The sequence below is a fragment of the Vidua chalybeata genome, chromosome 8 (genome assembly GCF_026979565.1).
Source record: "Vidua chalybeata isolate OUT-0048 chromosome 8, bVidCha1 merged haplotype, whole genome shotgun sequence".
Taxonomy (NCBI): Eukaryota; Metazoa; Chordata; class Aves; order Passeriformes; family Viduidae; genus Vidua; species Vidua chalybeata.
In genome coordinates, this window is record NC_071537.1 from 15,795,942 (window position 1) to 15,812,282 (window position 16,341).

At 34.7% G+C, this 16,341-nt stretch overlaps 1 protein-coding gene across 6 annotated transcripts in view; it reads right to left on the reverse strand.

Moving 5' to 3' along the window:
* IDE (insulin degrading enzyme) overlaps window positions 1-16,341 on the reverse strand; it is a 52,829-nt gene that overhangs the window by 29,243 nt on the left and 7,245 nt on the right. For all 6 annotated transcript variants that reach the window (XM_053948774.1, XM_053948773.1, XM_053948768.1 and 3 more), the window contains 10 exons: window positions 14,925-15,109; window positions 13,350-13,557; window positions 12,359-12,528; window positions 11,307-11,429; window positions 9,770-9,882; window positions 9,216-9,378; window positions 8,506-8,598; window positions 7,883-7,974; window positions 6,230-6,310; window positions 4,119-4,222 (listed from right to left, as the gene is read on the reverse strand). In XM_053948774.1, the coding sequence (XP_053804749.1) occupies window positions 4,119-4,222; window positions 6,230-6,310; window positions 7,883-7,974; window positions 8,506-8,598; window positions 9,216-9,378; window positions 9,770-9,882; window positions 11,307-11,429; window positions 12,359-12,528; window positions 13,350-13,557; window positions 14,925-15,084 (1,307 nt within the window). In that variant the 5' untranslated portion in view covers window positions 15,085-15,109. The remainder of the gene's footprint in view (window positions 1-4,118; window positions 4,223-6,229; window positions 6,311-7,882; window positions 7,975-8,505; window positions 8,599-9,215; window positions 9,379-9,769; window positions 9,883-11,306; window positions 11,430-12,358; window positions 12,529-13,349; window positions 13,558-14,924; window positions 15,110-16,341) is intronic.

Here is a 16,341-nt window from a genome sequence, read left to right on the forward strand (position 1 = left end):
ATAAGTGAACAAACTGTGATTTTCAAAATGGATGCTCAGATCCAATGCAATTAAAAACACACAGATACATTTCCAGCATGTTTTCAGGGTGAGCACCACCAACTGCACTGAGATAACTCTGCTGAGAGTCTGTGAAATTCAGTAGTTAGATATTTCTCTATCAACACTTCTGGCTTTCATTTTATTTTTCTTCCCTCTAGGACAGTACTAGTGCTGCACTTCTGTTATCAATAGAGGAAAAAAAAAACATTTACTATCCAAGGTAAAATGTTCTTCAGCTGCTTAATATGGTGAGTCACTATCTTCTTAAATTTTAATAAGAGCATTTATTCTGCAGATGTTGAAGGGAAAAAATGCCTTGGAAATGATAGGAAAATTTTTCAGCTAAGATGCCAAGACACATGCCAAGTTTATTCCCTTATCTTCACAGATGGCTAGTAAGACCCAATACAGTTGGGATAAGTAAAAATAATACTTACATTTTAAAGTTTCTCTCTTGGGGAAATTAAGGCACTAAATGCAACAAGTAATGTGTGGAGGTGGGAGGAAAATATGAACACTTTCTGTTACGGGTCAGTCAAATGGAAGCACATGCATACTTATATGGATACCATCTGTGAGTATGATTTTTTTTTCATACTTTTTAAACTCAAGGTTTGTTAAGAAAATAATAGCTGAAAAGCTATACTTTTGAAAAAGACACTGAATGCAGTTACTACAATATAGCTATGCCAAGAGGCATATAGGTGAATGAAATAGAAATTATAAATAAGAAATATAAGTGAATGAAAAAGAAATTATAAAGAAGACCACAATACAAAGAAAAAATTCAAATCAGTGCCAACTAAAGCACCTCAAGACAGAATGCATGCAACACATAAAAAGAAAAAAAAAATAAAAACAGGAAAACAATGCCAAACAACAGGCAAAGTTAGGATGTGGCACATAATAATTCTTTCATAAAAAGGGAGAAGAGAAAGGTAAACATGAGCATACATATCAGTAAATGGTAGATAACCAAACAATATAGATATTGAAAGCAGATGTGCACAAGTTTTCTATAAGCATATAAAATTGCTCAAAATAGACAAAAGCAGGGAGCAGGCTATTGAATTGGTAATTAATTGTATTCATATAGATACAGATGTAATTTTTTAAAAAGTGTATCACAAATGGACCCTTTTATTAACATCTGTAATCTCAACTCATTCTTTTAAGAGAGCCCACTAAAAACAAAATCCACAGTGGCTTTTTTGAATCTTCCTCATTTACCATGTAATCACTTTTAGTAATACTTAAGTAAATTTCCCCTTACCCAAAATAATGTATCTTGCCAGCAATTTAAAATAAAAGATACTATAAAATTATATTCCCTGTTATATTGTACTATACTTTGAAGGATCTTAGTTATATAAAAGATTTTTTTTAATTGCAGTGCATTTCATTCTACTTCTAATTTCACAGGGTAAGTGCTTAAAATATATCTAAAAGGAATAGATATACAAGTTAGTATTTTCTTTCAGTCAAATGAAAGCAGGAAAGTCTAATTAGCTCAGAATATCTGATGCCCCAAATAATTTTAATTCCCACTGAAATTGACTTATACTTTTAAATCCAACAAAAATCAGCTTCCAGTATTATTACAGAAGCTACACAGAAGCATAACCATAACTTTTTAGCCTACACTGAAAAGAAATGTATCATCCAGGGCAGCAGGAAAAAGCAACATGACACTGGGAATCCTAAATCTGGGTTGATGGTTTTGCACTTCCTGAAAATACAAATAGTCTGAACATGGAGAGAACTAAGATGTGAATGTACAGCTGTTGTGGCAAATACAAACCAACACAGTTACCATTACTCTGACCATACACCACTCAAGCTCAGAGCATGCCTGCTGCCACAGCATTACAGACCTCCTGCAGGCCTCATTCCATCCATGTTAGAATTGCGCTGCTCTGCTGAATTTGGCTGCTAGAACTGCACTGAATCAGTCTCTGGACAGACTCTAGTTTGTATGTATTTATATTTAAGCCTTAGTGGACAGCTGATAGCATAGCTGTGGGCACTTAAACTTCAGAGACGTAACCCACTTGTATTTATTATCTTTAAGCCCTACTAAAATCCCTGCAACAAAGACAATACATAATATCTTTAACAGTTAACTGAAGAGGCCATAAAAACAGGTTTATTCCAGTTCTGAAAGTCCTTTTTTTATCCCAATATTTAGCACCTTTTTTATACAAAATTTTAAAATTACACTTTTCATCATCTATTAAATGACATCTATTTCTTAAGTCAAGTAAAGTGAAGAGACAACATAGTAAGTCCTGAAGGAAGATTAAACATAACATACAGCACCAAAAAGCACCAGCTAGAAGAAAGGAAGGTAAGACACATAACATTTGAAGCCCACAATTACAGAGACCAATTCTGAAACAACCATCTCCATTATCTGAAGTATCAAACTATTATTAGTTGCTTAATATACTAAAGTTCATCTTCAGTTCATATTTTTTCTAGATATGCTCCATCTTGAAAAAAAATCTAATTTTTATTTTAAATTAATCCACAATTACCAGGTGTGGAGAAAATGTCCATTTACCAGAAGTCACTTCATCAAGTGGGAGAAGACTGATGTAACCCTACAAAACTACTATAGGAAGATACATATCATGCTAAGCTGTTATCTTCCTTGCTTACTAATGTTTCAAGCATGCTACACCTAAATTCTGCATCTTTTAAGAATTACTTTTTCCTTTCTAATTAGATTCTTGCTCATCTTGTGCTCTTCTTGTCCAAGCCCCCTTTATTTCAGCAATGGACAAAGAGGAATGCAGAACTGCAAAGTGCAGATATGGGCCTACATTACCTACAGCAAAAGAACATCGTGAAATAGATGTTTGCTGTGTTGGTGAAAAAACCATACCACATTCTTCTAAACACCATCACCACTATTCTTATGCTTCTGGCCATATTCCATTGACTTGAATTTTCTCCCTTTACTGGTATTCTCTACACTTTCCTTTCTCACACTAACAGCTTTTGAACTAGGTTCGTTATGGCTGTCTTATGCTGAAGTACTGACAGCAGGAAAGAATGTCAGAAGAGTGGCACAGCCAGCAACAGGAGTAACACAGAAAAGTGGTGAGTGGTCTGTAGCATGCAACAGCATCTGACAAACTAAACAATCTATCAATGTATGTACCTGTACTAATTTCCTCCAGCAATTTCTCAGTGTTTAAGTAAGAAGATGCTTTGGAAGTCCTCTGGGTAGTAACAAGGACCCAATTTACATTATGAATCAGATAATATTGACTATTTTCTTGCAATGTTAAGAGCTATGCTTCAAAGCTATGTGAAGCTATAATAAACATCAGATCTCATTAACACCTGCAGCTTCTTTACTAAATCAGCATCAGCTCAGGTTTACCTATTGCTTGTAAGCAATTCTAAAACCAATTAAAAGTTCACATTCATGTGGAATTTGGTTAAGCTTTCTACAGAGAACAAGTAATTACATGTTCTCTATGTTAATTACTAAAAACAGTGCTTATATGTTAGACATATCAAATTTTCAAGAACTTGGGTGGTAAAGTAAGATGAAAATACATTCAAAAGAGTCAAGTATTAAATACTCTGGAAAAGAGAACTGGAGATTTTCATTAAAGTATTGCTTGTTCAAAATATGATCTTTCGACATAGTCAAGCTTCAGCTGAAGTATCCCACACACATTACACACAGATGCACACCCACACACAAAGATACAGGCCCTTCTTTAAAGGGCATTAATTACTATGGCAACTACTGCTGCTGATACAGGCAACTCCATTTATTCTATCATTACTTGCATGTCCCCAGAAACACCAGAACCCCATGACATTTGCAAATACAGTTCATAATTCAAGTTTATCTGACTTTATCCAATAATTATTTGAAATACATCAACCTTTGAAAATAAATTAACATATATCTAAGACCTTCTCATATAAAGAAACATAGTGAAGATTTTTCAATCACATTTACTTTGGAGCTGCAAGAGACACCTAAGATTTTGTGTTTCCATTAGTTCATCTGCTTTCTTATGATGTTTGTGTTAAAATACAGTTTAACTTACCGAACATTTTCTGGTCTCAATTTATCCAGTACCATCTCTATTAAATCAGGCCTGAATTCTTCAAGCAAATATTCAGCAGCCAATACTTCTTCTATGGGATAATACTAAAAAACAAAGCCGAGGAATACGTAGACGAATTTAACAAAACTAAGCATGAAAAAGCTATGGTTCAGTAGAGGAAACAAAAGCAAAAACTTCTGGCCACTAAAGTTGTATTACCTTGTCATTTCAGATTAGGAATGTGTAAAATGTTTTAAAATCTCCCTCAAAACTAAACAAGAGGGAGTAGCATTCTAACTATGCAATCATATTTCTCAAGTATTAGGCAACTTTACATAATTTATATTTATTCTTCTCTCTTAGAATATTTAATGTCTCAATATAAAAGTCACCCACCTTTAAATGTTATTTTGACTAAAGTAAAAATAACATGGTAAATGCTGACCCCTGCAGGATATTTCTGAACATAAAAGAAAACCAAGTACTCACGAGAGTGCATTTGGGGAAAACAGAACATAAATAAGCAAAATAAAACAAAGAAACCAAAAACCTAGGTTTTTTTAGGACTCTCGAACAGGTCAATTCTTATTTACAATAATTTAAAGCAAATTGTATTTCAATATCTAAAAGTGTAATAAAAATTTACACATTTAATTCTAACATTTTTTATTTAGGGTCAAACTGAAAATCTCTTAAGGTACATGGCAACTTAAGAAGAAAAAAAAAAACTAAAACTCATCTGAAAATGATTAATGTGGTTGACAGGAAAACTTTCTCGATAAACACCTGTTTACCAAGGGAAAATTACCAGGTGACATAAATGCTGAGTTCTTGCACTTTGCCATACCAGTGTACTTTTTTCAACCAGAATTATTATAAAATGGCTTTCTGAATTATGTATTATACAAAAAATTACAGTGGAATGACTTCCAGAACTGAGAGTAAGTCACAAAAAGGATTCTGGAAAAGAGAAAGGGTGGTGGGGGGTGGAGATCAAGGACAATGAACCAAACTTGTGTTATCAAAAATTCAAGTGTGAATGCTAAAGATTCAGAATTTGATGGTTATTTAACTACTAAAGCAGAACAAAAATTACCATTCACACTGCAAAGCAAAGCAAAGGAAAGGAAAGACAGTTTAAAAAAATAGTCCCGATTCAATAGCCTGCTCTTTGGAACACTGCTGGCAACTTCCTGGCCTGACTTTTGGAGACAGCAATTGTAATCAGAAATAATCCAACAAATACTGAAAGACTGTTTCAGAAGTCAGAAGTTCATTTGTTAGAGATTTTAGGCATTGGACAGAATAAAAGCAAGAGACAGCATGCCATGCAGGAGCTCTTTAAATATCCATTTATATGTTTTCTGCCAAGTCTAACGCTTTTTAGCATACAGGAAGAAAATTTGAAAATCAAACATCATTATTTTAGACTTTACAAATTAAAGGTCTACAACCAATAACAGTAATTCCTGCAAAGAAACCAAAAATTTATCTGAATAGATGCAGACATTAGCTATGCAATGAAGAATGGCTGCACTGTATAAAAGTTGTGTAATTTCACTAGACAAAAAAAACCTCAAACCCCCCTAAATCTTCCATTAGCACAAAATGAGGGAATTTTGCAAGAAGTAAAGACCAAGTAAAAGCTACATGGTTCTTTCAGTACCAATATGCAATCACATCTGTGAAGTCAAGCATTTGTAATTTGCAATCTTAATACAAACATTTCTGCTTACTGCAGTATTTCAACACTGTGAACTAAGGAACACAGCGTTTATGATAAAATATTCTTTGTCTAATATTTCCCTAGAGAACACTTAGCTACCAGGCAAATGCAATGGCAAGGTACATATGTCTTTAGAAACACTGAAACAGATCAAATAGCACCGCCAGTTACTGTATAATCAGTTCTAGCAAGTACAGAAGTATAAAATGGTAGAGTGAACAGAATGTGACTTATTGACTGCCAAAAAAAAGGCCTATATGCAGCATACAAGAAGTGCAAAGGACCTTCAGAGATGCCTGTATTTATTAAGTACATAATCAAACACACTGCTTGAATTATTATTAGAAAAAACAACAACCAAACAAAAATGACCCCCTCCACTTACATGCAACATTCCTCCGAGCTTTGATGTGTAACCTCGTGGTCGCTCCTTATCTTTAAATCTGAATGCCACAGCATTTAGATCCTAGAAAACAATGTATGAATGATTAAAGATCATAAATTAAGATTAAGAATAATTACTGGCTACATAATTCCTTTTTATAATGAAAGAAAGTACTTTTGCTGTATCCATGCTATAGCAGACAAGTATCTAACATAGGTTTTCAGTAATATTCAAGTTGCATCAAACTCACAAGCAATTTGTGACAGTCTCATAATGTGAAGTGTTACCCAAGTCCTTTTCATACTAAAAGATCTGCTTCATCTCTCATATATTTAAATTTCCTGAAAATGTGAAAACACACCAACTCTGATCCAACCAGTACACAGTGTTCCAGTGCAGTGTTTGTCATATATTAACGAACTGAAGCCTCTCTCTCTTCCTTTTCTCTTCCTTTTGTTCAGTCAGCCAAGAGTATGTTTAGAGACAGAAAAAGTGTGGGGTTTTTTTGCTGTCTCAGCCACAGAAATAGAACACATAATTCTTAGAATACAATGGCAAGGGTGAATTAAAGAGATCTAAGACTTTAAAGCCAGTGAAAAGGACAGGCCATCCTTCCATGAAAGCACGCAGAGAGACTGATTAACTCAACAATTCAGCTGAAAGTAAACTCAAAGGTTCTTTTCAACTAGTTTGCCAGCTCTCTGACTCACCCCACAGTCTCAGGAGTTCTGGGACTGAGAGGAGGAAGGAAAAGGCACAGGGATGAAACAGAAGGATAGAACTACCTCTTCCAAACCTTGTATCTGCTTACTCTGTCAGTGAAACAAATCCACTGGGACTTTTAGCAGAGGATAACAAGACATGAGACTACTTTCAGAGGTATATAGTGTCCAAGTGTATGAAACAAAGCTAACCCAGCTGCAGAATTTCTATTTTCATAGAGTCTCAACAGTTTGGATCAAACAAAGCTGAGATGGGAAAAGAAATACTTACCCAAGCATATGTACTGAACCAATGAGACTATAAATATATAAATAAAACTGGGTTTGTTTCACACTGACACTGAGAAGAGCAGTGCTGTCTAATAGGACGCTACATTTTTGCTCTGTGCATACAGAACTTTCCAGACTTCTAAGAAGCATGAACAGTTCAGCAAGGATTGATGTGTACTGCCAAAGTACTTTATGAAAAGCCTTTAGTTGACTTTTCAAAAAGATGAGGGGAACAAACAGCAGATTCAATGTCCTATTGCCTTTACAATCTCAATTATACAATTTGACACATGAAAGAAGGGAGGGGTAGAATAGCAGCCATTTCAACTTCCAGTTGCATGCTACTCCTCACAGTAAATGTTTCCCCCTTTCTCCAGTGAAGACTTCGCAAAGTTATGTAAAATCCTTGTGGACAGAGCAAGACCTTCCTCTTCCACCTCCATTATGCCATCGTAACTCCCAGCTCTGTAAGAGCATTCCACACCTATGTTAAGACAACATATTCTGAAAGTACTTGTCATTTGTGTCATCTTAAAAATAAACTTAATTACCATGTGATTATTAAATGCTAGTTACAAAGTCAAATAATCTAATAATAAAAAAGGTTTGTAAAAAGATAACCACCACATATGGTACACATGGTACAGCCCCAATTACTTACCTTGCACTCTTGGAAAACCCATTCTTGAGGTCCTTCTGTCCGTAGTTTTTGAATATATTGAAACATGTGCAAAATAATATCTTCAACATGCACTGAAAAGAAAAAAATACTTAATAATTCACTCAGTTCTGCACAGAGAAGAAATTGTAATGAACACAAATATGGTTTTATTTTTAATTAACTTTGATACATCAAGATCTTTAAGTACATCTGCAATCCCACCAACAAAGTTAAACTTCCTTTCTCAGACATGAATTTAAGGTGCTTATGTCCCCAGCTAATTCCAAGAACTGCACTGAACATGTCTTTATGTGAAATATTGATTTACAATATAATTTAACTCAGGTCTAAATAGTATGAATAAGTAGCACACAAAGATATTAAAAGTTTTTCTTTTAAAGAAGTTTATTTAAAGTATTTAATTAAATATTATAAGCTTAAATAAGTTGATTTCTTATGTTAGGTGAAGTGTGTTAGCATACTTAGAGGAACTAAACACAGAAGAATAACAAGTTAATTAAAATAAACTGGCTTTCAAGCTGTAACAACAAGTAGTCCCTTCAGATACAACACTAAACCATTACATCAGCAATAACATGGAATACAGACAGTGCTTCACTTACAAAGTCCTTCTTCTGTCAAGTCCACATTAATGATGAAAAACATGAAACCTCTAGCACCTTCCTTCTGGCCTCCAACAAGAGTATTTACCCACCCTATGTCATTAAAAAGAAACTATATTACATAAACAAATCTATAACAGTTTATGCAACTTTTTGCATGCTTCAGCAACATTAAAACCCATTTTTATTCATTTACATGTTTTCCTTTACTTCATTAATCCCTACAGCAACAGTGCAAGTTAAACATAACCCAAGTCAGCTCCATCTGATTTTGTACTCAGAGTGATACGACAAACTCAGGATCATTTGATTACTGGATAATTTACTTCTGTTTGGAACAGAATGACATAAAGTAAAATAGCAAAAGATATACCTTTATAATCTTCCAGACATTAAGGGACCTGACAGTAACCTCAAAGTTAGTGACAGAATAGAGACAAGATCATTATGCTGGAGTTCAAAAAACTCTCTGAACAAGGCACATAAAGGGAAGTCAAAGAAATAATAGCCTCAGCAGCCTGAGTGACTGTTACCTATTTATTCCTACCTGCTGCAGAAACAAAAATAAAGCACAAAATGACTTAAGAGTTCAAATTACTCACATAGATAAGGCTTTAACATAGAGAGGTCTATTTTAAATGAGACATAGTTAAACTTTAAAAAACTGTGTGATCAAATATTTTTCAATTCTCTACCCTTGAAGGACTTACCTTTGGCTTTAAGCTCTGACAAAAGACTTCCCGGGCCTTCATGCCCAATCAGATGGCCAAGGTAATGGCCAGGGTTTGATTTATAGTACTTCTGAAGGTCTGGTATAGGAAATGTGACATAAAGATTTCTAATGTCCTTAATGGGTACCACTTTATAAAGTTGCTGAGGAGAGAAACAAGCAAGGAGACCCATAAACACAGGGAAACTCATTTACTGTATTCATCTCAGGAGCATGTATCACGTTCCCTTCACACACACACACATACATATTATAAACACATCTAAGTATCTAAAACTTAGGGCAGCACATCAGCTATTCATTACAAAAACAAAGAAAATTAATTATCTCACACTTGCTTACAACTGCAACCTTTACTATAAACTACACAAAACTATACTCAGCATGGAAAAGTGGGGGGGAAATCAATAAAGAAATATGGAATTTAACAGGGACACTGATAAAAGAGTAGTGAAGTGCACAATGTATTACTCAGACATAAAAAATAACATTTAAAATATATCCTTTGGATGGAAGACGTATCTCTATACGTACCCGGAGATGCTCTTCTTGGAAAGGATGTTCAGGAAACTCTGGTATAGGGACATTTTTATTCTCTACTTCTGAAAATAACTTTACCACTAAGCAAGTCAGCTCATCCAAGGATTCTGGAACAAAGAAACATTAGGAAAACCACAGTTATTATATAAGGATTCCAACAAACTTTTTTTAAAATATTGTTTGGGAGAGTCATGAATTATACAGAAAAGTAGTGTTAATGGTGTTATGATTTTTAATTTCAGAAAGAAAACAAATATTCATCTTTAAATTTTGAACTGTAACATGCTAGAAGCACCATGCTTATTAAAGGAAGGCTTCAATCATGAATAAAATAAATCCTGTAACTGAAAATGTATCTTTACAGTTTGCTATTTTGCTATTTTACAGATTAAACAAAGCTAGAACTGAAAGCTACACCAGATATTGAACACCTACAAAAAAAATCAGTCCACAAAAGTTTAAGGGACATGGAATTACACTTGCAAATTTTCTAGAATGAAAGTAGCTTTGCCAAAACTTGAAGTTTCTTTAGCCTCAGCTCATGTCCAGTACTTCCAAGTACCCTATGAGCCAGGTCTGTCCTTAGGACCCAAAACACACACACCTATCACCTTTTTAAGCACTTCTAATTTTCCACCCATTCTAATTTCAGTCTGTAAGTGCAGTACTTTGCAAGAATGAGAGAAGACCTTTTGCAGAAAGAATACGATGATGTGCATTAACTCACCTAAACTGACCTAGACCATTTCTGTTGAAATTTTGCCTTCAAAATTGCTTTCTGCCTCAAGAAATGCATTTTGGAGCACTTCCCACAGTGAGCATAAGATAAAAAATATTCTTCTCGCAATTTTTTAGTGGAAGACTTCCAAGGGTGGGCATTGGAAGAAACAAAACATCAATTGCTTGGACATCTCGAAGTATAACCTTAATCCTTGAACGATTTCTAAAGGTAGTTACCTTGTTATCCAAACAATCCCAGTTAGACTGAGAAAGTAGAATCTTTCCTGCCCAATATATGCATGCTCCTACACTACACTACCAGAACTGTGCCGGGGAAAAAAACTAACAAACAATGTAAATGAAGAGGGTTCACTATACATGAAAATTTTGTGAACTGCACGTTATTCTATTAAAAGCCACCAATTTTTATGCATATCAGCAAAATAAACATTCATTTAATCTTGCAGGGACAGTTTTCTTTAGTACAGATTTACAATTGCCAATGGGATCCTTACTGAAAAAGTTTCCATGTAAAATTCCTCAGTGAACTTGCACTTGATCAGATAAAAAGCTCACTTTCTTCCATTCGTACTCACCATCAAAGCATTACTGTGAAACACCAAACAAATACTGTCTGCCAGCGCATTTTCAAAAAGCAAACAGTGTGTTGAAAACTGTGTTTGTTACTAAGCTTTCGGCAAACCTATGTAAAATATCATCTCAGCTGCAAGAAGGTTCTAAGCAGTTGGAACCCACTTTTTTTTTTCAAGTATATATGTAAAGTCTTACTCAACCAAGAGAACAAACTCACCTCTTCCTAAGACACAAATAGCCATTAAATTTGATGAATAATAAGTAGAATGGAACTTCAGTAGCTCTTGCCTTACATCTATTCCTTCTTGGGTTGGTCTAGTTTCCAGAGTGAATTTGTTCCCTGTAACAAAAACAATTAAGAATATGTGATGTTTAACAATATTTAATGTTATGAACTAACAAATCAAAAAGAAATATATAATCAGTCTGCTTGCCTTTGGATAGATATTAATTTTTAAAATAATCAATATGCATAATAAGAAAACTGGCTCAATACTGTCTTGTTTTTAAATATTTTGCCTATATTCTTCACCATATGCAGACAAATGGTGAAGTTCTAGACACCCTACTCTGTTTACTCCCACAGCATCAATACATAAGATAAAATAAAATAACATTGTTAATGCTTCAGACAGTAACTGTGCTGTTACAGTACTGGAGGACATTAGGAAGCAACAGTCAGAAGACAGACACCTTGCAGCTGTAGGAAAATGGACAGTAGCCAGTGCAGAAGTGCCTGGAAAATTACTTGACACTGAGGGTAATGATGGAGAAGAATCACCATCACAAGCATTAATTCAGGGAGATCAGTGAAGGATATCTGGGGAAAAATGCACACCCTTAAAAAGAAAATGGCAAGATGCATTTGTCCATCCTTTCTGTGGACAGACAAGGAATATAGAAGATTTACTGACCAAACTGGGTGCACAGCAATGAGGAGTAACCTGAAGCATCCAATGGAGTAATTCCCATACTGTGCTAACTTAACAACATCTCATCTGATCAAAGGGAAACACTCTCTGCAGTAATTATCAGAATCATAAAGGTTGCTTCATCATTGTACTCTAAGTCTTGGATCACTCTTTTTCCTATGCTATTGTCTAGCTCTGTTTGGTCTATGATGTGAAAAATGCCATAAAGCACCATAATAAACATGTATGGAGAGGATAAATAAGATAATTGTTACAGTCTGTCTTTAGCAATTTTATATAAACAATACTACTATGTATGTTACACAGAATGCCACTGGATAATTATATTCCAACAAACCTGTTCCAAATTTACTGAAGGGATGGTTGGGGTTTCCAGTAGCCTTCTCCAATTGAAACAACCTCCAGGCATCATTCATCAGATTCTTCTCATGCTCAGAATCAACAGCATTCACTTCCCTATCTTTGCAACTTTCGTCAAACAGGGGGCACAGGAAAAACTGGGCAAATCTAAAGAGAAAAAATTTAGTTCAAGTCAAGAGTACTGTACATAAATTGTAACAGAAAAGTATACATCTTGGTGCCTCCCGAGAACAGCTGAATACATTATTTTGTAATGCAGAACTTACGAATTCTTTAACAGTTGTGACACTGATTTAGTACCCTTATTTCTCAATTTCTTTGTTTATAAATGCAGACAGCAACATGTTCATCATGTAAGGTAGTACAAGAATCAATGGCCTTACATCTCAATTCCCACAGTGAAAATTTCTCCTATTCTGAGGTTTAGCTGCAAGAGGCTCATAATTTCACCCATCAAGTAAGTTTTCTCAGACATCCAGGGAAAAGCCAAAGACAAAACTCACTCTACCCCACTGACTACATACCTTTCAATTTCTGTCCCCTCCTACAAAACACTGAGATTTCAGCAAGTTCCCTCTACTAAGAGCATCCTTAAATGTTTCTCGACTTCACCCTTATTTTGCTGTCAACAAGGATCCCATGGGAAGCACAGAATTTGATTGCAGCATCCCAGTATTTGCACAATGTGTAAATTCATGATCATACTCTGTGCCCTGCATTTCCAAAATTATTCAGTGTAAACACAATATTTAAATTTCAAAAATTCTGTCTCGAAGAACTCTCCTAGATGAAAAAAATCTGAGTAAGACTTTCAAACTGAAAAATATCTGGTTATAAATTTTAACAAAAGATGGTCTTTACCTTTTTTTTTAATATCATAATGATAGAACTATCAAAAAACTTTTACACTAATAAATTCAAGTAGAACCTCTGTAACAAAAAAAATAAATACTAAAAAATATGTTTACCTGTCCAGAGCACCTTCTAGATGTTCATGTGACACATCAAAGTAATAGTTGGTATGTTCACCACTGGTGAAAGCATTTGAGCTCCCAGCATGCTCACTTAGGAATTGGCTGTACTCATTCTCTTTTGGATATTTCTTGGTTCCCAGGAACAACATATGCTCACAAAAATGACTAAGCCCAGCAATGTTGGGGGGATCAGACAAGGATCCTGCAAGAGAAAAAAAATTCATGTAGCCATTCATAAAAAGTAATATTAAAACATTAAGTCTTTTAAAGTACTCTATATTATAGTATGTTACTTCAGGCAATTTTATCAATTCTGTGGCTGTAAGAAGACACTTGTACAACTACAGTCAACTAAAATTAAACTTAAAAAAAATATTTTAAAATTTAGAATTAGTAACTGAACCGGTTAGTGTCTCAAATTGCCTCTCCAGATGAGCTTGCACTTCCTTATAGAGATGATTTTCAATTGAAGTCCATGACTCATAATCTGTAAAGACCTGGCAAATCACACTGTTCTGAAATCGATACTTTGACTTAAATAAATGTATTGTGTTAAGAGGCAGCAACTGCCAACCATAATTAAAGAGGTATTTATCCTGTGGTTTATAGGAGGTGTGATAACCTGTAATTGCCTGAACACATGCAGCTATGGATGACCAGCTAGTAGGCGTGAAGGCAAACAGATTAAAAGACAACAATGATATGGAAGAATGGAAAACGGAAAGGCAGAAGTTTGAGAGCAGCAGTCCCACCCCCATGTGTGCAGCAATGTGCAGTGGGAGAGTGGAGATGAAGGCAACAGATCCATCTCCTCCAGCACATGTGCAGGAACTGGATGCTGCAGTTGGCTATCATTGTCACAGGACCTAAACAAAACCACATTTGGGATGAACTAGATAATGATCTGGGACAGCCATCCTCATAACAAAAAAGGCCAGAAGTTTTACAGAGCAGCAAGAGCTCCCAACTACAGACATGGCAAGAGGGTGTTTAGGTTATGCACACATTACATCTTACTTTCCAATCCACTGAAGAACTACACAAGCTTGAGATATACCTCAGATATAAGAAAAGGCTTCCAGTATTCCAAAAAGTCAAAGTAGTTGCCTTCCCTTTCTATTTCCCATATTTCTGTTTGCACACATAAGCACCACTGAAGTTAGGAGTGCCTTTCCAACTTCTCTAGCACTACAGCATTTTCTCACCTCTACACATCAACAACTTAGCATGAAAAAAAGAGTCTGACATGACAGATGGAGCTGTCTGAAATAACTGCACTTGCACCCACCCCTTTTCTGCTTACAAAAGATCTTTCATAACATAAAACTTAATGGTTAAAAGCAGTCTTTCAACTGACTGAGCTACACTAGAGTAAACACAGAGTACAGTAAGAGCATTTAACTTTAATAATTTTGAACTTGATGTGTCAAAGAATTAAATAAACTATAAATTACAATAAAAAGCTAGGCTGCCAACTGCATACCACTCCTGTCAGTTTGTCTGCATCAAGATACCAGAACTTGAAGCATTTTTATTAATGACATAATTAACAAAATATGAATTGAATACCTATGTGGACATCAAGTGCTGCTGAGGACTTATCTGTGGTGGGGTCACTAATGAGAAGAGCTTTAATGCCATTTGCCAATTCCAGTCCACGATATTCCCGTTTATCCTCAGGTGATTTAATAATTTCATTTGTTATTCTCTTAATAGCTGGATTGTTCATTTTGTTGGTTGACTCCTTCTGAAACCTTAAAGAAAAAAAGAAAAAATTTATTATTTTCACTTAAGCCTTGCTAATTTTTTAATATTATATTAGACAATACAGGGCAATATCAACAGCTAGAAGTTCTATTACGTGCAAAATTCATTGAACTTGCCTAAAATTCAGATCCTGAAAGATACTGCTGCTAAAACAAAAAAGAATCCTTGAAGACCATGAAACAAAATAAAGACATAGATCACTTAATTGAATGCTACAAGTATCACATTAACTGTAATTGAAACAACCCAAACTTAGTAAATTTCAACCCCTTATTAGACTATGATAAAAATTAAATCAAATTAAGCATATACTGCTAGCTCAAGGATACTTTCACACTTCAGGAAAGCATTTCATGTATCTGAATTGTTGATTATATTACGAGTGTTGTAACTCTGATTGTCAAATAAACAAAATTGTACTAACACTGGATTTGTACACTCCAGCAAGCAACAGTAACACTGTTTACAATACAGCCATAAAAATACAAAGACTGCAGAATTGCCATGATAAATAGGAATAGATTGTCTCACCTATTTAAACTTCTACCATTAGTTTAACAGATGCTAGAAGATACCCTTCTTTAAAGGCATAATTCTGAAATGCTAAGAAACTAAGTGTGACTGATTCAGAAACTGAATGTCTCCAAGCAAAATCTATAAACAATACCAAGTAACTTTTTAAAATGTGCAGTTCAATGCATTTTAGAAGGAAACATATAAACTAGTGAAACATGATTCTCTTACTATTAAATACTTTAAAAAACACAATTGCAGTCAAATGTAATCACTAAACAGTAGCTGAAATGCTGAATTTAAATTTAAATGTGTACACTCTCATGTCATTTATCCAGTAGTTTAATCCTTTGCTCAGGCTAATCCTGCTTGGAATGTCTATGGGCCTTCTGCCACTGAAAAATTGCATATACCATTGAAATACAAAGATTATTCCAAGTACCACATCTCTATTTCTCTGCATCAACAGCATTGATACAAGCCATGCTAACAATTAAAAGATGCCTCCATGTTCAGAGTTTTAAGAAATATTCTACTAAACTTAAGTTACTGTGTAAAATTTTTGAAGTGAGTGTAGATACTTTTCAATTATGAAAATCAGTAACTAAACTGCTCCTAATTGTTTTTCACTTGCATACAGGTTAGATTGACAGATCTAAGTATGCAGGAGAACAAGGACATCCCTTAAGCTCCTGATTCCATATCT